This window comes from Diuraphis noxia, unplaced genomic scaffold (assembly GCF_037042655.1).
Source record: "Diuraphis noxia isolate RWA-SAM2 unplaced genomic scaffold, SU_Dnox_SAM2 contig0001, whole genome shotgun sequence".
Classification (NCBI taxonomy): Eukaryota; Metazoa; Arthropoda; class Insecta; order Hemiptera; family Aphididae; genus Diuraphis; species Diuraphis noxia.
In genome coordinates, this window is record NW_028301711.1 from 41,528,856 (window position 1) to 41,551,469 (window position 22,614).

At 30.2% G+C, this 22,614-nt stretch overlaps 2 protein-coding genes across 2 annotated transcripts; one reads left to right on the forward strand and one right to left on the reverse strand.

Annotated features, from left to right (window-relative positions):
- The first annotated feature begins 12 nt into the window (after positions 1–12).
- LOC107172486 (dynein axonemal heavy chain 6-like) lies at positions 13–15,859 on the forward strand. The gene is made up of 24 exons (XM_089217850.1): positions 13–435; positions 524–948; positions 1,022–1,160; positions 1,226–1,762; positions 1,845–2,093; positions 2,179–2,614; positions 2,688–3,360; positions 5,534–5,983; positions 6,091–6,263; positions 6,331–7,228; positions 7,591–7,836; positions 8,445–8,682; positions 8,741–9,235; positions 9,904–10,076; positions 10,167–10,347; positions 10,426–10,605; positions 10,666–11,439; positions 11,522–11,762; positions 11,854–12,156; positions 12,233–12,384; positions 12,468–12,818; positions 12,877–12,969; positions 13,040–13,358; positions 13,465–15,859. The coding sequence occupies exons 1-24, from the start codon at positions 13–15 to the stop codon at positions 13,692–13,694; spliced, it is 8,379 nt and encodes a 2,792-aa protein (XP_089073976.1). The 3' UTR covers positions 13,695–15,859.
- A 2,133-nt stretch (positions 15,860–17,992) lies between these two features.
- Polr2M (RNA polymerase II subunit M) lies at positions 17,993–21,053 on the reverse strand. The gene is made up of 4 exons (XM_015521231.2): positions 20,841–21,053; positions 20,491–20,769; positions 20,142–20,421; positions 17,993–18,625 (listed from the first exon to the last, which is right to left on the reverse strand). The coding sequence occupies exons 1-4, from the start codon at positions 20,951–20,953 to the stop codon at positions 18,476–18,478; spliced, it is 822 nt and encodes a 273-aa protein (XP_015376717.1). The 5' UTR covers positions 20,954–21,053; the 3' UTR covers positions 17,993–18,475.
- Between the last annotated feature and the right edge of the window lie 1,561 nt (positions 21,054–22,614).

Below are 22,614 nucleotides of genomic sequence, written 5' to 3' on the forward strand. Positions count from 1 at the left end.
GATTTGGCAGCAATGGTTCGACTAGGACGTTTGACCAAACTCCAATGTTCTGGAGTACGTGCATTGATAACCGTCGATGTTCATGCAAGGGATGTGATATCTTCTATGGTCAGTCGTGAAATTAATAGCGAGGCGCACTTCGAATGGTTAAAACAACTCCGTTACTATTGGAATACCGTGGACGGTTGTGTCGCGTACTCGGCCAACACTCGTTGGTTGTATGCGTTTGAATACCTAGGTTCCTCTCCTCAAATAGTGATAACGCCGTTAACTGATCGATGCTACTTATGCTTGATGGTTGCGCTTCAGTTATGTTTAGGATGCGCATTGTCTGGACCCTCAGGTATTGGAAAAACTGAAACGGTCAAAGGCCTCGCGAAAGCGTTAGCTACACAATGTGTCGTATTCAACTGTTCTGATGGATTAAACTATAAGGTGCAGAGTCACGTTTGATTTACAATTATTACTACATCAAAAAAAAAAAAAAAAAAAAAATATTTAAGAATGTTCTCTTTTATTGTAGACAATGGGTAGATTTTTTTCTGGCTTAGCTCAATCTGGAGTGTGGTGTTGTTTCGACGAATTTGACCGGGTAGAAATCGAAGTACTATCGGTCATCGCACAACAGCTAATCACTATAACAAACGCGAAACTGACAAACGCCAATAAGTTCACTTTTGAAGGTCGAGAGATTAGACTTATCAGGACATGTGCAGCATTTATAACCATAAATCCAGAATATGTTGGGAGAAACAAACTGCCAGATAATCTACAAGCGTTGTTTAGATCTGTGGCTATGATGATACCAGACTATAGTTTAATTGTCGAGGTTGAATTGTACGCCGGAGGATTTCAATTGTCGAAAATGTTGTCTCATAAAATAGTAAAAACGTATCAATTATGTAATGAACAACTTTCCATTCAGAACCACTATGATTTTGGAATGAGGTAATCAGTAATTTATTTATTTCAAGTACCTGTCTATTATAATTTAATTGAAAACTCTTTTGAATTATTGTAGAGCTATAAAAAGTGTTTTAGTAATGGCGGGCTTATTAAGACGAGAAAATCCTATTGTAGAAGAAAATTTAGTAGTTATCAGAGCTTTGAGAGATTGTAATTTACCGAAATTTCTAAAAGATGATGCAATTTTATTCAAGGTGCAGTATACAATCTTAAATTTCTAATACATAATGCATGAATATTAATATATTTTAAACTTTAGGATATATTAAACGATCTATTTCCCGGATTTTTTTTACCAGAACAAGATTATGAAATATTCCTTTCGACTGTCAAAGGTGTAATGGAAAGTGAAGGCTATCAAATTAATGAATGCATTGAAGTAAAAGTTATACACTTGTTGCAGACAATAATTGTCCGGCATGGTATCATGACTGTTGGTCCGGCGGGAAGTGGAAAAACTACGATTTTAAAAATACTTGAAAAATCATTATCTGAGCTTTACAATAAAAAAATTGAAAATCAACATTACAGACCAGTAAACCTATATCGACTGAATCCTAAAGCAATTTCCATTAGCGAACTTTACGGCCAACTGGATCTTGTTACAATGGAATGGAGAGATGGGTTACTTGGAAAAATTATAAGAAAAACAGTTCAAGTGAAAAAGGAAGAATTTCAGTGGGTGGTATGCGACGGCCCCGTAGATGCAATATGGGTCGAAAATCTAAATACCGTTCTTGACGACAATAAGATTTTGTGTCTTTCCAATTCCGAACGCCTAAAATTGAGCTCTTGGGTAAAGATTTTATATTCTAAATTATTGGTTATTATTTTTAACATTAATTTTTAATTAAATAATGTAAAATTATAATTTATAGTTTAGATTGGTTTTTGAAGTTGGTGATTTATCACAAGCATCGCCTGCTACAGTTAGCAGATGTGGAATTGTCTATATAGACACCAGAGATCTAGGATGGTTACCATATGTGCAATCGTGGGCAAATAGATTACAAAATGATGTCATTAGAAGTTCAGAATTAAAAAATTATCTTTTATCATTATTCGAAACTTATGTCAATGACGGTTTTTCATTTATTAACAAATATTGTTTGGCTCCCATTAAACAGGTACAACTATTTTTTCATTTATAAAATTTCAAAGAAAAATTAGAAAAAAGATATGTATTGATACTATAACTATACTTTGTTTCAGGTTGATATTAGTAAAGCAAAAATGATGTGTACCATTCTCGAATCTCTATTAACTGACCTAGATAGTTTTGATGCACCAACAGAAATTTCAAATGTCCAAAAATATATTTATCAATCATTTATATTTTCATATTTTTGGTCTCTGGGATCAAATTTAGTCGATTCTTCTCAGATAAAATTCGAAAATTTAGTTTTCAATCAATTTTCAGACATATCTGAGTATGGTATTCAACCAGGAATGAAATTATTCAACGTATATCTTAACACAAAAAATAAAAAGTTTGAAAAATGGAATACTATCATTCCAGATTTTGTGTACAAATCAGTTACACCTTATTATGAGTTAATAGTACCTACCATAGATAGCATTCGGTATACATACATTGTACAACAAATAGTACAAATGAACCAACCAGTTATGTTGACTGGAACAACAGGTGGGAATAAATAAATAAAGACTAGTAAATTAAAATGTATTTCTATCATACCACAATTGTACAATCATTTTAGGCGTAGGTAAGACTTCAGTAGCAAATTGTGTCATGCAAGACTTGAGGAATAAGGGTGACTGGATAACTGAAACGATACAATTTTCTGCATACACAAATATTAACAGAACCCAAGAAGTATTGGAGTCAAAATTAGTGAAGAAAAATCGAAATCATTTCGGTGCACCGTTAAATAAGCGTTTGGCGCTTTTTATCGATGATGTCAACATGCCTATACCCGAAGCTTATGGTGCCCAACCTCCTATTGAACTACTAAGACAGCTTTTAGATTCCGGTGGCATATATGATAAAGATAAGCTGGATTGGAAAGACATCGAGAACGTGATTTTATGCACAATCTGCGCACCTCCAGGAGGAGGGCGAAATTTACTAACTCCAAGATTCACAAGACATTTTTCAGTAATTTTCATGCCAAGCATGAGTGAAAATTCCATGAGAACTATATTCACATCCATTTTGGATGGTTTTTTCGAAGCGTTCCCACAAAATATAGCTGATTCTAGTTCAAAAATAGTGCAAGCCAGTGTTGAAACGTATTTGTGTATTTCAAAAGACTTATTACCAACTCCAACTAAGCCACATTATGTGTTTAATCTTAGAGATTTGTCGAAGACCATACAAGGAATCTTACAAGCTGATTTCATCACAATACCGGACCAAACACATTTATACAGGTATATTGCAGTAGTCATGCGACTAACAACTATAAATTAGTTAAGCTAAAAAAGTATAAACTGTTCTCTCTCTTTTAGATTTATAATTAAAAAATGATGTCCCAAAAAATACGAATACATTATTTTTCTTCTTCAACCTGCCTTTTACCAAACTATTCAGGGTTGTTCACCTGTGTCCTACATCTCTACTTTTCATGATTTTCCACAATCCTTATGCACACACCAACAAGTCTCATATCATTCTCAGCAGTATCTATCAGATACCCATCTCTTTTTTGGTCTTCCTCTTCCTCTTTTCTTATCAACATTTATTTTCATTACTACTTTTACTGCTTTTATTTCATCTCGTCTCATCACATGCCCAAGCCATCTCAATCTATTTTCTCTCATCTAATCCACTATCAACATTCCATCAATACTACTTCTCGCATATTCTTTCCTTATTTAAAATTATCTTATCACTCCATTTGTTCATCCATCTATGCATTCTCATTATGCTGACACTCATATTTTATTCTATCCTTCTGTCAATCACCCAACACTCTTAACCGTATAGTATGGTTGGTCTCACTACAATCTTGTAAAATTTACCTTATAGCCTCATTGGAATTCTCTTATCTCATGATACGACCGACACTTCTTTCCATTTTATCCACCCATACTTAATCCTATATTTTAAATCCATGCCAAAGTCCCCGTCCCTTTGTACAAACAATTCTAAATATTTAAAGCTATCGACTTTACCTATCAAATTACAACCAATTGTCATTGGTCTCCTCATCCTTCCAACTTCTTGGTCTTTCCCTCCAAATTCATACTCTATATATTCTGTTTTATTTCTACTAATCCCAATTTTTTTCCTTTAAGAGTTACCCTCTACTCTTCCAACCTATTATTAACATCTTCTAGATTCACTCCTACCAGAACTATATCATCATCAGACAACATACACCAAGGTATCTCACCCTATATCTCTTTAATAATTTCGTTCATTACCTCAGAGAACAAGTAAGGGCTTAGAGCTGACCCCTGGTTAATACCTAACCGTACGTTAAAATCCCCTGTTACTTCACACAGACTCTTTGCACATTTGATTACTCGATCATCCTTCATACATATCCTGAATCAAATTAATGTACATTTTTAAGACACATTTCCTCATTAAAGCCCACATTCTAACTGTTCTTGGCACTCCATCATACGCCCTTTCTAAATCTAAAAAACCCATGCATAGCTTTTTATTTATTTCTTACGGGGTTTCTGATTTTTTATTCTCTGCTATATAAAATTTCTCATAATCTTCATACTATAATTCATAAGGTTTATTTCGCCGTAGTTCCTACATTATTGTATGACTCCTTTTCCTTTAAATATTGGTACAATAAAACTCTTTCTCCAATTTTCTGGAATTTTTCCCTATTACGTTATTAAAAAGATCTTTCAACCATCCAAACCTTATATCCACTAAAATTTCCACGCCTCTACAGATACAGATACTGATACTACTACTTTTGTCTTTTTCATTACCTTCACCACAATCTTCACTTCTTATTCACTAACTAGACCATTAAATTCTTCATTCCATAAATTACCCTCCAAAACAACTTTTAAATACTCCTCGTTCAGAAATTTCTCAAAATAATCATTCAATCTCTTTTTTACATCGTTATCGTTTGTAAAAACCCTCTTGTTCTCATTTTTTTATACGCCAAACTTTTTGAAATACCTTAGATCGCTTATCTATCACCTTAGCCAGTCTATAAACTTCTTTTCCTCCTTTGTGCATTTCTAGCAGCTCATATAACTCATCATATTTCTTAACCTTCGCTCAGCTTATCTCACACTTAACTCTTTTACATGTATTTTTATGCTCTGTTTAATCTTCTCTCTTACTGCTTTTCTACCATACATTAAATTCCTTATTCTTACTTCTCTGAGGGACAATGGGATTATTCTAATTCTCTCCTACAGAGGGGAAAAATATACAAATAAATTTCATTTATAGAAATGAAAAGAGTTATTATATTAATTAGAATCAAATTAATTTTTTTTAAATATGCACAGCCAATATTTAAAACTTATAATATAATATATATAAAATCTATACAACTCATGTATTACATACTTGAGAGTATTTATGGATAAAATAATGTTTTATTTATCTTTATCGCAGACTATGGTATCATGAAACATTGCGTGTGTATCACGACCGGTTGGTTTGTCAAAAAGACAAGTCTTATTTATTTGACATTCTTCAGGACGTGTGCACACGTTATTTTAACACCACTGTGTTAGACTTTTCCATATCTGTAGACACAAATTCATCACATTCTCCAGTGTTATTATTCGGTGATTTTGTGAATCCGGTTTCAAGAAAGAAGCGGATTTACGAAGAAATAATTGATATCGATAAATTAAAAACCACGTTGATCGAATACTTAACAGATTTTAATATAGCTCATAATAAAGACATGCACATCATATTTTTCATGGATGCCATTGAGCATGTCACACGCATTGCGAGAATATTGAGATCCGAAAGAGGAAACGCTTTATTAGTCGGTGTTAATGGCATGGGAAAACAATCATTGACAAAGTTGTCTTCACATATTAACACATTCAAGTAAGTATATTTCATAATAAAATTCTTTTGGTACAAGCATAAAAACATGAAAACAATTTATGTCTACAATAAATTCAATTTCAATTTGCTTATATTTATATATTCAGATGTTTTCAAATCGAGTTAACAAAATCATATAATCATACTACATTTCGTAAAGATCTAGTAAATCTTTATCTCAACACTGGCGTGAAATTTGAAGAAACCACATTTTTATTTACGGATAATCAGATAGTACAAGAAGAGTTTTTAGAAGATGTAAGCAATATTTTAAGCTCAGGTAAATCAATATATGGTACAAGTATGACACTAAAATTAATAATATGACTAATTATTATTTATTCAAGGGGAAGTTCCAGATTTATTTAAGCATGATGACTTGGCGAAGGTGATAACCGCTTGCCGGCCGGCAGCATTAAGTGTGGGAATTGACAGCCAGGACCAAGAATCGATGTTCAAATTTTTCATACAGCGCGTTCGTTCTAAACTTCATCTTGTCATATCCATTAACTCGATCGGCGTTGCGTTTAGACAGAGATGTCGGCTATTTCCTTCGTTGATTTATAATTCGACAATAGATTGGTTTGACGATTGGCCGACCGAAGCTCTTTTGTCTGTGGCTCACCAAAGTTTAGAAGATGCATTTGGACAACCAGAAAACCCCAACCTTGTTGACAGCCTAACGGATGTATGCCGCAACATGCATTTGATGATCAGTCAAGCCACTGAAAAGTTTTACAGGCAAACAACAAGGCGCTGCTACGTAACACTTAAGACTTATTTGGAATTTTTGAAGTTGTACGTGAAAATGCGGGAATCACTAACTAATAAAATTAAAAACGATTCAGACCGAATTTCTAATGGTCTGCGTAAGTTGTACGAGACATTTGACATGGTGGGAGATATGAAAACAAAATTGAAATCTATGGCACCAGAACTATTAGAGAAAAATGAAGCCACCTTAAAGCTAATGGATGGCTTGACTAGAGAAAAAGCGAGCGTCAATAAGGTGCGACAAACAGTACTTCTGGAAGAGACAGCAGCAAAAATGAAAGCTTCAGCCGCGCAGGAAATAGCTGAAGACGCGCAAAGGGACCTTACTCTAGCTATGCCGGCAATGGAAGCGGCCAAAACGGCATTAGAGTCACTCAATAAAAACGATATAAATGAGCTTAAAATGTTGAGCAAGCCACATAAACTAGTTCAGACTGTTATGGAAGCCGTATGTTTATTATTGGCAAAAAAGTAAGTAATCATAAGATTTTATATATATAATCAATAGGTGAGGTTATGTTAAAGGGATAATTTTCTCGAGAAGTAAAATTTTTAAGGAGTGTATTTGTATTTTTAAAAAAGTGCCTTTTTATAATAAATTTATAATAAAAATACTTAAAAAGTTAAAATGTTTAAATGGCTATATCTAAATACATTAATAACGATATAGTTATAACTCCTTTATTTTTACTATACAATTCTAAAAAAGGATACCATAAATATAACCATTTAATTTCCTGGTGATAGTACACTTTTTAACACGATGCTGCTCATACTTAGGTACTTACCTAAAGTTTAATTAGTTACTATTCTAATTGTATCTTTTTGTCTAGAACTGATTGGACTTCAGCTAAAACCATACTAGGAGATGCCAATTTTCTAAAAGCTCTACAAGAATATGATACAGACAACATATCTGACAAAATGATCAATCAACTTAAGCCCTATATAGAAGATCCAGATTTCAATCCACAAAAAGTAGCTACTCAATCAAAAGTAGCCAAATCAATGTGCATGTGGGTTCGGGCCGTTCATAGTTACTCTCTAGTGTATCGAATAGTGGAACCCAAAAGAAAGAAGTAAAAAATTTAATTTAACCTGATTTTCCTAGTAAAATAATTCAAATTTTCTTATAATTATAACAAGAAAACTAAATAAATAAGTATGTAACATATTATTCATTATTTGTCATTGATGAATGGACTCATCGCTTAAGGTTTTGTAAATAAATGGCATTTAGTATGAATGGCTCATTAAAATGTATTTCAATTTGTGAATATTGTTCATAAATAATTTTTTTAATGGGAAACCTTTAATTACAGTAATGCCTTATGAGTTATGGTTGTCTCTTAATTATTTGACTATAAGAAGTACACAAATTAATGTTTCTTAATTCAGATATATTATGATTATTTAGAAGTTGTAACGACAGTTAATAAAGAATAACAATTATTATAAGTTTAGATAGTATTGAGTTAGTATAGAGTTCAGATTTTTAATTTATTTAAACAAATTTTTATTGATTAATGATGTATGGTTTAATTATAAAATGTATGACTTATGATAGTTAATATAGATATTTTTTTTAATTACAATGAGAAATATGATAATATTTTGATCAATAATTTGAGTCCTTTAATTTAATTACCTATGAGTATCTAATTTGTATTCCTACTTATAAATTCAGACAACAAGAAGCCGAGGATGAACTGAATGTCGTGTTGAAAGAACTAAGAACAAAACAAAAAATGTTAGCTGATGTAGAAGAACGTCTACAAAAACTCGAAGACATTTACGACCGTAGCGTTTCAGAAAAAAACAAATTAGAATTGAACATAGAGCGAACGCAATCACGGTTGAACCGATCAGATTTACTTGTCGCGGCTCTGAGTGATGAACAGCAGAAATGGGAAAATAGTTTAAAAGTATTTTTTTCACACGTATAATTGCATGGATTCTGACTAACAAATTGAATCATTGCAGACGTATTCCAAACGTCTGTTGACCATAGCTGGAGATATAATAATAGCGGCCGGAAGCATCACCTATCTGGGTCCATTTACGGATGACTATCGTAAGGAGATAACTCATTCGTGGTTACAGGAGTTGAAACGACATAATATACGCCATTCACCGAATTATTCCCTAAGCACTGTGTTGGTCGATCCTTCTGAGCTGCGATTGTGGAATGTGTGTGGTCTGCCCCGGGATCCAGTTTCCACGGACAGTATGATAATTGCTACAAGAGCAAGTCGATGGCCGCTGATGATAGACCCTCAAGGACAGGCAAACAAATGGATTAAGGCTTTGGAAGCAAACAATTCTCTGAGAACGTGCAGAGGTACGGATTCTGTTGACAACCTGACGGACGCAATTGTCGATGCTGTCAGGCTGGGTGGTGCCATTTTAGTCGAAGGGGTTGATGAGCACATGAGTCCTGCACTCATACCTGCGCTGGAGAACGTCACGTTTTTTCGAGTAACTTGATTCAAATATAAATCCATACGTTCTAAAATGTTGCCAAATCACTATTGTCTTCATCCTTACCTTGTAAATCAACGAAATCCTATCATCTTTAACCCATTGTCTTGTGAAATATTCCCAAACCCTGAGAGAATTTTATAATTTATATGTAATTGTGCATCATTGTCGGCACTGGTAGCAGTTTCTATTGGTACCATAATAATAGTTTCCTTCACCTAATGGATAATTCATATCATGAAAAGATGATTTTTTTTTATCTAACCAAGTGCTAAAATTTGATCAAGGTATTGTAGACATCAGTGCTGTCTTGTTACGTATAATTATTTAGATTTATACCAAACATTAGATATGTTGTTTTTATTATGAACTCTGAACAACAATGAACGAATTTCGCAAAATCTAAAAAGTAAAACACAATTAGTATATGATCGTTTTGCAAAAAAATAACACTATTAGATAAAATATAGGCCCATGTGGATAGATTTGCTAGCAAGGCATCTAATCTTAATACACAGCTGATTATATATTTTATGCATATCGCAATCACATGAGTATTGACTAATTTTATAACTATACAATTAAAAAAAAATAAACTTAATTCCGTAGGCTATCTGAAAAATACTGATTTATAAAACATATTACCGTTGTTAAATCTTTAATAGGATGGATGCCTTCTGATGCGCATCGGGAATATTGACATAGAATACAATAAAAAATTCAGATTTTACATGACGACCAAAATTTCAAATCCTCATTATCCGCCAAGCGTATGGGTACAAGTGACTATAGTAAATTTTATGGTTATGACGGCGGGATTAGAAGATCAGTTATTGAGGTAAGTTATCTTGTATACATATTTAAATACTTCAACAAAATTTTAACTACAATATTATTATGTACCTATTTTTAATTTTAATTTTAATAGTCACGTCGTACGATTAGAGAGGCCCGATTTAGAAGAAAAGCGGACAGAAACAAACTTGAGTATAAATAACGACATAAATCTATTAAAAGAAATGGAAGAAAAAACGTTGAGAATGCTACATATATCAGAAGGAAACATTTTAGATGACGAAGAACTCATTGATACTCTCAACAACAGCAAGGTTTAGCATAACCGTTATAGTATAAACATTATTCTTATTTATATTCTTTTTATTTGTAATCTAATTTTTATTTTTCAGGAATCGTCAATTATTATAACTGGGCGTTTGATCGATGCAGAAGAAACGGAAAAAAACGTTAGTGCTGCACGAGAGCGTTATCGAACGATAGCAAAACGAGGTTCATGCCTTTATTTTGTTGTGGCTCAATTATCTAAAATCAACGTTATGTATCAGTTTTCTTTGAACTATTTTATTTCTGTAAGAATTGAAATCGATATATGTTAATTATATTGTTTTAATAAAATTACTTTATTTTAGATACTTTGTAATGTGATAAAAAACTGTAACAAATCTATTAAAATTGACGTAAAAATACCAACAATGGTCGAAGATATTACCATGATAGTTTATACACATATATCTCGAAGCCTGTTTGAATGTCATAAATTGATATTCAGCTTCTTAATCAGCGTCAATATAAATTTACAAATAGGTAAAATCACTCATGCTGAATGGAATTTTTTTCTTCACGGGCGCGCAGATACAGAGAAAAACGATGTTCCGGATAAACCAATGGTATTAGCATTGACGGAGGACATATGGAAAACTGTAAATTATATGAATAAAGTGTTTCCTAAGTTTAAAAATCTTTCAGAAAACTGCACTAGACATATACAAATCAAACTTGGTAACTTCGTTCAAAATATTCATTTAGATCCCGATAATAATAATCCCGCTGTAAATTGGGATTCAATATTGAATCCATTTGAAAAACTTATGATTATAAAAGCACTCAAAGAAGAAAAATTAATTTGCGCGATCTCTAATTACGTTGGCACCGTACTCGGTAACAAGTTTTTAGAAAGTCCGGAACTTTTTTATCATTCATTATACACCAACACGTCTTCGACAGAACCATTGATTTTCATACTCAGTCCAGGTTCTGATCCATTTAAATCTTTCCAAAAGTTTTCAAAAGAATTTGGAACAATAAATAAGCTTCATGCAATATCTTTAGGCCAGGGCCAGGAACTTGTTGCAGAAAAGCTAATAAAGGATGGCATAGAACAAGGGAACTGGGTTTTTCTACAAGTAATATCATAGTCATATATCATGTTATGTTATGACACTGTAACATATAAATAAATCAAATTACTTTGATCATAATTTTTAGAATTGTCATTTAGCGCTGTCATGGATGCGTCATATGGACAATTTAGTCCAAGAATTGATCGATAACCCGTTGGATGTTAATCAAAATTTCCGACTGTTCTTGAGCTTGGTACCATCAAAAAATTTCCCTACTTTTATTCTACAAAATTCGTTAAAAGTTGCTGTAGAACCACCAAAAAGCTTGCGAGCGAAAATGAAAAAATCATTTGCAAACATGAGTATCGATTTTTTTGAAGACAATGGTAAGTATAGACATTTCACTGAATATTATTACAATAATATTTCTGCATTCTACATAAAAATAAACGATATAATAAACTGGACCTATAATAGCTTTTGGATCTGATTGGCGAAAAATGGTATTTGGATTATGTTTTTTCCATGCTGTCGTATTGGAAAGAAAGAAATTCGGATCACTCGGTTGGAACATACCATACTTGTTTACTGATAGTGACCATGAATACACTTTGCAATTATTACATACGTACTGCTTAACTGTAAAAGAAATACCCTGGGATGCCTTGCAATATATCACTGTTGAGATAAACTATGGTAGCAGAGTGAACGATTATTGGGATCGAAAAACGTTAAAAACGATACTATTGAATTTCTTTGGTCCTCATACACTTGAGTCTAGTAATTAACGAAAGAAAATGAACCGTTGGGTACGTGTAATGTGTATATATTAATATACTATTCAATATATTTTCAGGTTATAAATACTCTGAGTCTGGTGTTTACTTTTGCCCGGAAACAGAAAACTGTTCCACCATCGATAACTATCAAAAATTTATTGATAAACTACCAATAATTGAAGAACTAGAAATATTTGGAATGCACAATGATGCCAATATAATGTATCAAGTATGAATCAAATTTTTAAAATAAACTTCTTTGTAAAATATTTATAAAAAATTATAATGTCGAATAATAATTGAATTTAAAAGACTAGAGAATCACAAGAAGTGTTACGGACAATCGTTGGTATCTATCCAAAAACGCTAACAGGTGCTACTTGTAAACCTAATGATGAAATCGTTATAGACACAGCTGTCGATATTTCTAAAAAACTAATTAGCACTATAGATTTTCATCAATCCCATTTAACAATATCTAAACAAGACGAAAAAAGACGATTGCCTCCATTATCTATAGTCTTATCACAAGAGATTAAACGTTTTAATATATTACTTGACGTTGTAAACAATACGTTGACAGAACTACGTGAGGCCATCGAAGGACGCGTGATAATGTCTACAGAATTAGAAGAAGTTTATGGTTCATTCGTGAAAAATACTGTAATATAGTAATAATATTAATAATTTGAAATGTTTAATAAGTTGGAAAACGTTGAAGGTCCCAATATTGTGGCAGAGTATATCGTATCCCTCGTTGAAGACTTTGGGTAGTTGGATCAAAGACCTAATACTAAGACTTGACTTTATTAATGTAAGTTGTATATTTTATTGGTTTTCATCAAGTAAGTGTTGAATATAATAATAATAAAATATAAATTTAGATGTGGACAAAATTTGGAAGTCTTCCTTCTTACTGGATATCTGGTTTATATTTTCCACAAAGTTTTATCACCGGATATCTTCAAAGTCACTCCCGTAAATATAGTATACCCTTCGATATTTTACAACTCGATTTTAAGCTTACCAACATTGTATTGGAACAAGAGGAAATTTCTGCCATGCACTTGAACAGTTTAAAAGTAGAAACTCAAGTTTATAAAGGTTTGACAGAACGAGATGATGGCATTTATATCCACGGGCTATTTCTATGCGCTGGAAGCATTGATTTGGTCAATAAATGTCTAGTGGATCCCATTCCGGGTAATTACTATCAAATTCAATCGTCGAACCTTGTATATATTTTATCTGCTATTGTTACAACCTTTTCAGAACTTGGTATATTAATATTTACGTAAATTGATTATAGGAGATCTGTATTCCACGCTACCTGTTATACAACTAATACCCTGCGTAGACATAGACGAACAAAGGTTGCGATACAATTGTCCTGTGTACAATACCACTGCTCGAACAGGTTTTCCTTCTACAACTGGACATAGCATGCCTTTTATAATTGGCATATTATTGCCGACAGACTTTCCGGAGAGCTATTGGATACTTAAGGGAACTGCTCTAATTACTCAAATATCAAATTAATTAATTCATAATTCCTTTTAATCTTATCATATCATATTGCATTTGATGTACGTATTTAAATTTAAAAAACAACTAATATAATGGTGAAATAAACGAGATAAAAAAAATCAATTGAAAACAAAAATTCGGCATTAAAACACTATCAAAAAAAATAAATCTCTGTAAATTGCAGTCTTTGCATTTTTAAATAGATAAAAATTTCCCATTCATAAAAAAAATTTCTGATCGTGGTATTTATTTTGTTATGCAATAAGTTCAAATATAGTAAATTCACACCAACATTATTGATTGAAATAAAAATAATAATTATAAACTAATAATTCTTATTTATTTATTTTTATCAATATCTAGGTAAATGTATATAAGTACAATAAATTATTTGCATCTTATCTAGATAAATTTTAAATCATCCTTATTCAACGCTATTTATAGATGTATTCGGTCATTCGGAACAACATAAAATTGTAAAATTTAACTAAATTATATTAAAATAGTATAGATATTATATTATCATCTTTATTTTAAACACCGATAAATCTGTTGTCTACCCTGAGGCCTAAGACATTTTTTAAGCACAGCCACTAAAAATACATTTAATGATATATTATGCGTTTTTTGGTTTTTTTAAAACAATTCACGAACTTGACAAGCAGACAACAGCAAACACATTAAAATTGCACTCCATTTTTCGAAAATCTATATTAAAATAATATAATACCTATATTTCGGTTTAGTAAAAAAACTATTTATTGCCAAAACTCAACGACACAAATAATATGTAAATGAATCCATATCAATAGATAGTGGTCAATTGATAGTGTGACAAATGGAAGTTATGTAATAGTACCTATAGTTTTTTCATGTAGAAACTTAAATAAGCATACATAGGGATAATTTTTACCCGCTATGTCTCGTATGGGAACTTACATTCATCCAGTAAAATGTAAAATACTAACTTAGTATAATAATTGATAACTAATTAATTTAAAACATTTTAAAAGTTGTAATATTCTGAATGAAGTTGACAACTTTTAATTTATAAACTACCTATGTAATAATAAAATAAATGGGTAACTGAGCTATTGTTCCAAGAACTGAGTGTATCGATTCAGATGTACCTACTTCTGGCTTTTTCCTTCATTTCATTGATCTGTATTTCGGCTTCATTTGGAACATGATTAGGGTTATATATATTTTATTATTTCACCATTAGATACATGAACTCTTCCTCAACATTTTTGTTTATAATGCACACACACCATCAAATGTTTTTTTCGGCTTATTACATTCACACTGATACACAGTAGCGTACGCAAAATTTTAGTTCAGTTGGGGTAAGTGATTTACATAATTTTTGCTAAAAAATTAAAATTATAACAAATTAAAATTTATAATAAATTAAAAATGTATTTTATATCTGTTAAAAATTAACAACAATTGTTGGTGTACCCTGTGTATTAAAATGGTGGTAAATAATATCTTTTTGTAAAAGGGGGGTCAAAACCCTAGAACCCTACTCCTGGGTACCTACGCCACTGCTGATACATGTATCCATCCACCATACACCAAAATGTTGGCACCTCTTTCACTCTTTATATATTTTAAACTCATAATTAAGTAAATTATAATTTAATACAATAAAAATGTTGACGAAAACGTTGTTCACTATCAACTGTCACGCGATTTATTATCCACTAGGTATCTAATATCTATTGTCTCGCGTTCAATTAACTACTATCTATTGACGGTATACATAATATGCAAATACACTGTAGACAGTATGGTCAACAAGAATAAAATACAATATTATGTTATAAATTATAATCAACATTTTGTCTGTAAAGTTAGACTGAGAACCACAACAAATGAGTATATTTTATTATTATCAAAATAATAACATGTAAATAAACCCGTCAGTGATCATGGGCGGACGGCTAGGGCGGCGAGTGGACGATCCCCGCTTGGGCCGGTAAAATTAAAACTGAATAAACGTAAAAATTGTATACGTAGTCAAAGAAATCAGCGGCATATTTATGGGGATGGCTGAGGGGGCTTCAGCTCCCCCCCCTCCCCCCCGAAATCCAGGAATTGTTTATGAAGTATGCTTATTATGTCCTATCAGATGTAAATTTTCTAACTCATATAGGCTGAATTGGGAATTTCAGTTGGAGAAAATACCACAGCCCCCCCCCCCCCCAAAAAAAAAATCTAAATACGCCCCTGAAAGAAATAAAAACATTAGTTTAAAATTATAGAATAATCGACGTAATATACATAGGTAAGTACGACTATACGAGTATTCAATATAATATAATATGTATGTATTTTTTTTTCTTGACAATTAGTTTTCATAACTATAATTCTTATTATAAAAAATGTGTACATCTTTAGTTAAGTATTTATAGTTTTTAAAAAGAAATTTTTAAATACCTACCTAATTATGTAGTTTTTATATTGTTATAAACATTTAAATACTTTTTTATGTGTACATTTAACTTATCATTTGCATTTCTTTACTGAATAAAATAAAAAAAATAATAGAATAGAAATTTTCTAGATTTTGGGCCGAATTATTTGTTTCCCCGGGGCCGATTTTTATTCCCAGTCCGCCCCTGTCAGTGATTCGTAAAAAATAAACATCAACGAATGAATAAAATATATTATGACTTATGAGGACAAATATCATGATTAAAATACGAGATTTGGTTTTGACCGTAAATATTTATTGTTCTGGGCTTTCAAATTTATAATATCAAAATCATTAATGTTATAGAAAGTCAATGTAAAATTGAATACATTTATTCCAAGCTAGGAAAAGAAAAAAAATCACAATTATTTTTTAATCAATTGAAACTTTTTGGAAATGATGAATTCTATTTATTTTTTTTACAAAATGATTAGGTAATACATGACATTTCAGAAATTGTCACTGTCGTTACAACCACGTATAAAAATTAAAATTAAAAACGTAATTTAACAATAGCTGATACATTCTAAATAAAAACGTAAATTCTCAATATGAAAATGTATAAAGGGTGTTATTTTTTTTTCCTGATGCCCACAATTCTTCAAAAAATATATGTAATGTACTAATGTATAATCAATATTAAATTTTTTAGCATTTTACTTTTAATATTTATAAACTATAAATAAAATAAAAACCACCATGAATGAGCTGATATCCAGAGCGCTGAGTATAGAGCTAATGATAAATGAAGGAATAACTAAATATATGGTAGTTAAGACTTTAAGAGAGTTAATCAACTACAACAAAACAGAAATTTGTGCATTGAAAATTATTGTTTTAAAAAAGTAGAAAGCTTCAAATATCTTGGAGTGAATATAAAAAGTTGCAACAATTACTTTGAGGAAATAAACCTAAGTGAAAAGCCGGAAACAGGTGTTATTTCGTGTTACAGAAAACCAGCAGGTCCAACTGATCCAAGTTATTATCAAAAAATCAAAAATGAGATTATACAAGATTTTAGTTAGACCATTAATTCTATACACATGTAAAACGTGGCCAACGTAAAAAGAGGACAAAAGAATACTGGCAATAGTATGGGTTATGCAAATACAATTTTAGAAAGGAAACAAAGTGTATTTTATACTTTATTACCTGATAGAATAGATGTTCAGTTTTATTGTTCTACATAATTTTAGACAAAATATAAATTTAAAATTATGTTCTCATTTATGTGTACGTTGAAAAAATTTATTTTGATTTACTATATTATAATATTGGTTGTTATTTTAAAGTTTTATATTACTATACCTACCTTTAGAATTATCGAGAACAAAATTCTCTGTCCTTTAACAATATATGTTCAAGTAATATTATACACTTACACTGTCATTGTAATATTGTATATTTAATTATATATTTCATGTTCCATTTGATTGTCTTTACATAGAACAATTGCAACATTTATTTTATTATTATTATTATGATTTTTTTAACATACAAGATTATTTTATATATATTCAAAATATATTTGAAATGTATGTATTTAACTATTGAAAATTACAATAAAGTCAACTATACAAAATTGATCTCATTCAATTATGCCCATTTGTATTATGAAAATTTGATTGCCTAACACTATTATAACTATGCAAGCATACAGTTGAAATTCTACTCAATTAATACCAGTTAATACATTATTATTAAATTTTTTATAGTACAAAGTAAATAAGTAAATAATTCATTTATTTATTTTATTTATATATTTTTATATTATAAAAATTATTATTATTATTATAAAACTTAAACTAATACATACTTAACTTTCAACATTTACAAGGTGTACTAGTGTAGGCACTTTTACTTGACGTATATTATCAATTTGAACAATTTAAAAGTTTTAATTTTAACTTAAATTATAACATTACTATAAGCGATAATTATTTTAAATACAAATAATTATAAATCATACATTTATTAATTTACTATACTATTCGTAAAATACAAAATCTCATTTTTTTATTTTTCATTATAATAATATTTGGTAAATACTTTTATAACAAACAAATAATGAATCCCCGATTTGTTTATTATGAGTTAGGTATACACTATTATATACAGTTATCGAACAATCAAATAATTTTGTCAAAGAGGAAACATTTTTAAAACATATCTACACAAAGCTATTAAGAAATAAAATACTTAGTTTAAATCAAAACCCATAACGAACCTACCTAATATTTTAATTTATACATAATTTTACATTTTAAATATTTACAAGGAACTAAAAACAGTAGTTTCAAAACAAAACCTTAAATTATGCATCACTGTCATTGCTGAGTATGTCACTTTCTTCATCACTGTCGTCTTCAAGAATATTGTCATAGTTGAACAAACTTGTATTTCTATAACTACTTGTATCAAACTTTGGAATTGGCTTTTGTTTCAAATGTTCAGCTTTTAATTCCTTAACAATAAAAACATAATTCAAATTTCAAACAAATTACTTTTTAGATAATTATTGTACATATTTCCTAACAAAACCCTATTGAATACATTAACTAACATTTAAAAAATGAATAGTGAGGTAATGATCCCTTAAATAAGTTTTCGTAGTCCATGATTAGTCTATTAAATTTTATTGAATTAATAAATTAATACATATTTCATGTGAACCATCATAAATATAGTAATTATAATATACAATGCATACATGTTTCTAGTAGCTAAATTAATAAACCCTCATCAGTGTCAAAAATTAATTAGATAAGGCTTGGGATACAAAAATATTGAGCTCCTTTAAAAAATGAAATGATTCACAATAAAAAATAAATATGTTTCATTTATATTGAGCTTTTAATTTATGGTATTCAACTTTGGTTAAAAAAAAAAATACGTAGGAAATTGTATATAACAATTATTTTAGCCTCTTTTCATTTTTTTTTTTTTTTTTTTTTTTTTTAGTAAAAGAAAACATTTACAAAACTTATAAAATTAGCATTATCGTCAATAATATTGGATATTAGATTGTTTAATCTAAAAAAAATTATTAATCTACTTTTTTTGTTTTATTGTCAGTTATAACATTCAAGTTAATGTATAAGAATATACATTTTTATCAAGCAACCATATACTCAAGATAAGCTAGTAAATATAAATAACATAAATATCAGTTCTTACTGACTGTATTTTATTATTTATCCTTAATTATAAAATTAGACTTTTTTAATAACTCATAATATGGGCATGTATTTTCTTATTTTAGCATTGCTCATATGCTATATTTTGTTATTTTATAATACTTTTAATTATTTCAAACTTATTACATTTTAAAATAATTAATTATTTTTTTTTAAATTGAACTATGTGAATAAGTTTATAAAAAATGGTTGTTTTTTGACTAAAGAGTAGAATCATCATTAATTCAAACCCAAATAGTCCAAATTTCGCTATTTCAGACAGCTGTTAAATAATACATATTATTAGTAAATAATTGGAATAAATAGTTCTTTTATGTTTTGTTATATTATACCTTGAGCACTATATAACCTTTGAATTTTTTTAGTTTATAATTAAGTGCATTTACATATTATGTATCTTTACTCGTTTCATAAATTATTTCATTTAAATCGAACCAAGAGCCCTAATTATTTTGATATTATACTACTACTTTGATAGGTACTTCTTAATTTTTCATTTTTTCATTATGATTTTTTTTTTTTATATTGTTCTCTTTGATAAATATATAGTAAATGTACTTGTGGTTAAATACAATTATAAATATGGGTATGTATATATATATATATACATATATATAAATACAAGGTGTAAGTCTTAATTACAAAAATTGAACCACAAACTTACAGTTTATTTAAATATATATTTTAATTGAATATAAAAATTCAAATTTAAATTAAACGTGACCTCAATTAAGAGTCCTTTCAAATAGGCCTCAAAATTCTTAATTAGGGTACTGAATTTACCTTCATTTTACTTTCGTAATTAACCTGTAACATCACAGATTCCTTGAGGCTTACATCTGCTGATTTAACTGCACTATGTTTGTTTGGTACAGCTGGTTTATTTAATAAAAAATGCTTTTTTGTTTTTGGCAAGTGAGTGTCAATACGACCACATAAATTTCTAGCATAACGTTCCATGTTTTCCGAGAATCCTATGGAATCGTAATCTTGCTGTCTGCCTTCAATCAGATCTTCCTCGATTAAATCTGATGGTTTGATCAACGCTTTTTCTGGTTTTTCCCTGAAAAACAATTAAACAACTTAAACATACTCAATATGAAAAATAGTATTTAAAAAATAAAATGGGTACTCTATGATTATTTTGTCTTGATTAACTCCAGAATGTGAAACAAACATTCTCAATACTTCTTCTTCATCACCCATGACATTTGGCTGGCTATTCTTATTTACCGCCGAGACATGTTTGCCAGTCCATTCAAGGGTATCCAACTGATCACCGCCAATGTTCAACGCTAACATATCTTCACACAGCTTCTTGTGAACATTGCGTTTGTTTAGTTCAATGTCAAGCTGAGCAATGAACTGTTTCAGTTTTTCACCTTTGTCGGGTAATCCCTCGACGAAACGTCTAGAGGAAAAAAAATGGAATATTTTAGTGACAATGTAAATTCAACAATACTTCTAAGACAAACCACACACCCGTTACTGAGGATTTTGCGTTGCCTTTCGTACAATTCTTGTAGTTCCGCGTGGGTTTTCGTTTTAAAGTTAACTTTATTCTCGTTTTGAGTCTGCAATTTAGACGCGAACATTGTATAAAGCAGATCAAATTAAAACAGATAAATAATTTAAATAATATATATCGTAAATTGTGTTCGTCGAAGCGGCCGTTTGTTTTGGTTGTAATACGTTGTAGATAAGGAAACGGTGGTGATAACAGCGATGAGGGAATTCCGACAGGTGATGTACCATGTACGATGAACCATGAACGACACTATGCCACCGATGACGAACAACGACGTTTTCTCTTGGCGGCTCGTCAGTCGTCAGCCTCTCGTCAGTACGCCGTAATTCTAAACTCAATAATTGCTATCCAGTATCCACTATCCAGTGGTTCTTTTCCTTTACCCTTTTCGAATAACGAACAATAAACATTTTACAAGATTTTCACGGAACACAGCCATAAATTACAACAGTATTAACTATTTATATACATTTTTAAATTTTATAATTTATTTTAAAAAAGATTTGAGAATGGAGTGATTGGATGAAAAATTGAAAAATGTAATTTTAATTTCGCTGCCATTGTGATATTTGAAAGCTTTTTAGATAGGATTCTTACGACAACCGTTCATCCATAGGAGTGTATATGGTCGTAGCCTATGCGCCGGTCATTGGTCAACCGAGCTTTAAGACAGAATTTTACAGTTTTTTCACAGCTTTTACTTCGAAAAAAAACTATTTTTTGCAAGCATTTAAAATTAAAATGATGATAATAAGTTATTATCAATTTATTATTAATAACACACATCGTTGTAATACAAATACTTCGCTCCGCTCTGAATTATAAATCATTGTAATTTAATATTTATAATATTACACTTCGTATCAAACTATTCAAAATAATAACGCAATAGACAATATAGTGCATTCAAGTTTGCACATAGTCCATTCAAATTTATTATTTCTTTATTTTATTAATCATAATCCACAAATTATTGAAAAGGCGGATATTATGTACATTAGAGTAGACTGCAGTAGCGACGCCCGCCACTTCAGTATGCCGCTACAATCAAATGCTCGTATCAAATTGAACAACAACAACAACAATAATAATAATAATATTGTTGATCGGCTTTGATCAGAAACACGGTCTTATGTATAAGACCGTGAATCCGTGATCAGAAAAAACGCATGTAATACGATCGAAGTATGGGGTCGAAGTACCAGGGTCGCATAGACAGTTGCTACTTTTCTTTAGTTCGATGCTATCGAATATTTTATTATTTAATATTTTATAATATTAAGTTTCGAAATCTGTTAATCAAGGGTCTTTTTGCATAGTTTTTTTTTTCATCGGCGTTTGGACATTTTGAAAAATGTAAATCGTCGAATCGGTATTTTTAATAATTTGAATATGTTTACTCAAATATTCAATAATTGCTGAATTGCTTTAAATTTATAAATAATAGATAGCTTGTAAGTTTATTTAATTGTAAAAGTGACGACAGTCGACAACTATAAAACTATATTTTATAACAACTTAAACAGTAATTTTTTTCAATATTATAATTATTAATCAGTATAAATGAAATCTCTGGAAAATAAATATGTATTGAATAAACTACAAATTAAAAATGTCAAAACCCTTGTGACTTAAATTTTGTAGTCAATAAAATATAAAAATTTTGTTTGTTACTTTTAATAAATTGCTATTTTTTTCAGCTCAAGAAAAATAATATTGATTGAAGAT

What these genes read in the sequence shown, in the direction of transcription:
- LOC107172486 (XM_089217850.1), top strand. Translation starts at nt 13, where the DNA reads ATGGTTCGACTAGGACGTTTGACCAAACTCCAATGTTCTGGAGTACGT. An exon ending in TATGTTGACTGGAACAACAG is followed by an intron (nt 2,615 to 2,687) that starts GTGGGAATAAAT and finishes CAATCATTTTAG; the next exon opens with GCGTAGGTAAGACTTCAGTA. An exon ending in TAAGACTTGACTTTATTAAT is followed by an intron (nt 12,970 to 13,039) that starts GTAAGTTGTATA and finishes ATATAAATTTAG; the next exon opens with ATGTGGACAAAATTTGGAAG.
- Polr2M (XM_015521231.2), bottom strand. Translation starts at nt 20,953, where the DNA reads ATGTTCGCGTCTAAATTGCAGACTCAAAACGAGAATAAAGTTAACTTT. An exon ending in CGCAAAATCCTCAGTAACGG is followed by an intron (nt 20,770 to 20,840) that starts GTGTGTGGTTTG and finishes TTTTTCCTCTAG; the next exon opens with ACGTTTCGTCGAGGGATTAC. An exon ending in ATTACGAAAGTAAAATGAAG is followed by an intron (nt 18,626 to 20,141) that starts GTAAATTCAGTA and finishes TTTATTGTTAAG; the next exon opens with GAATTAAAAGCTGAACATTT.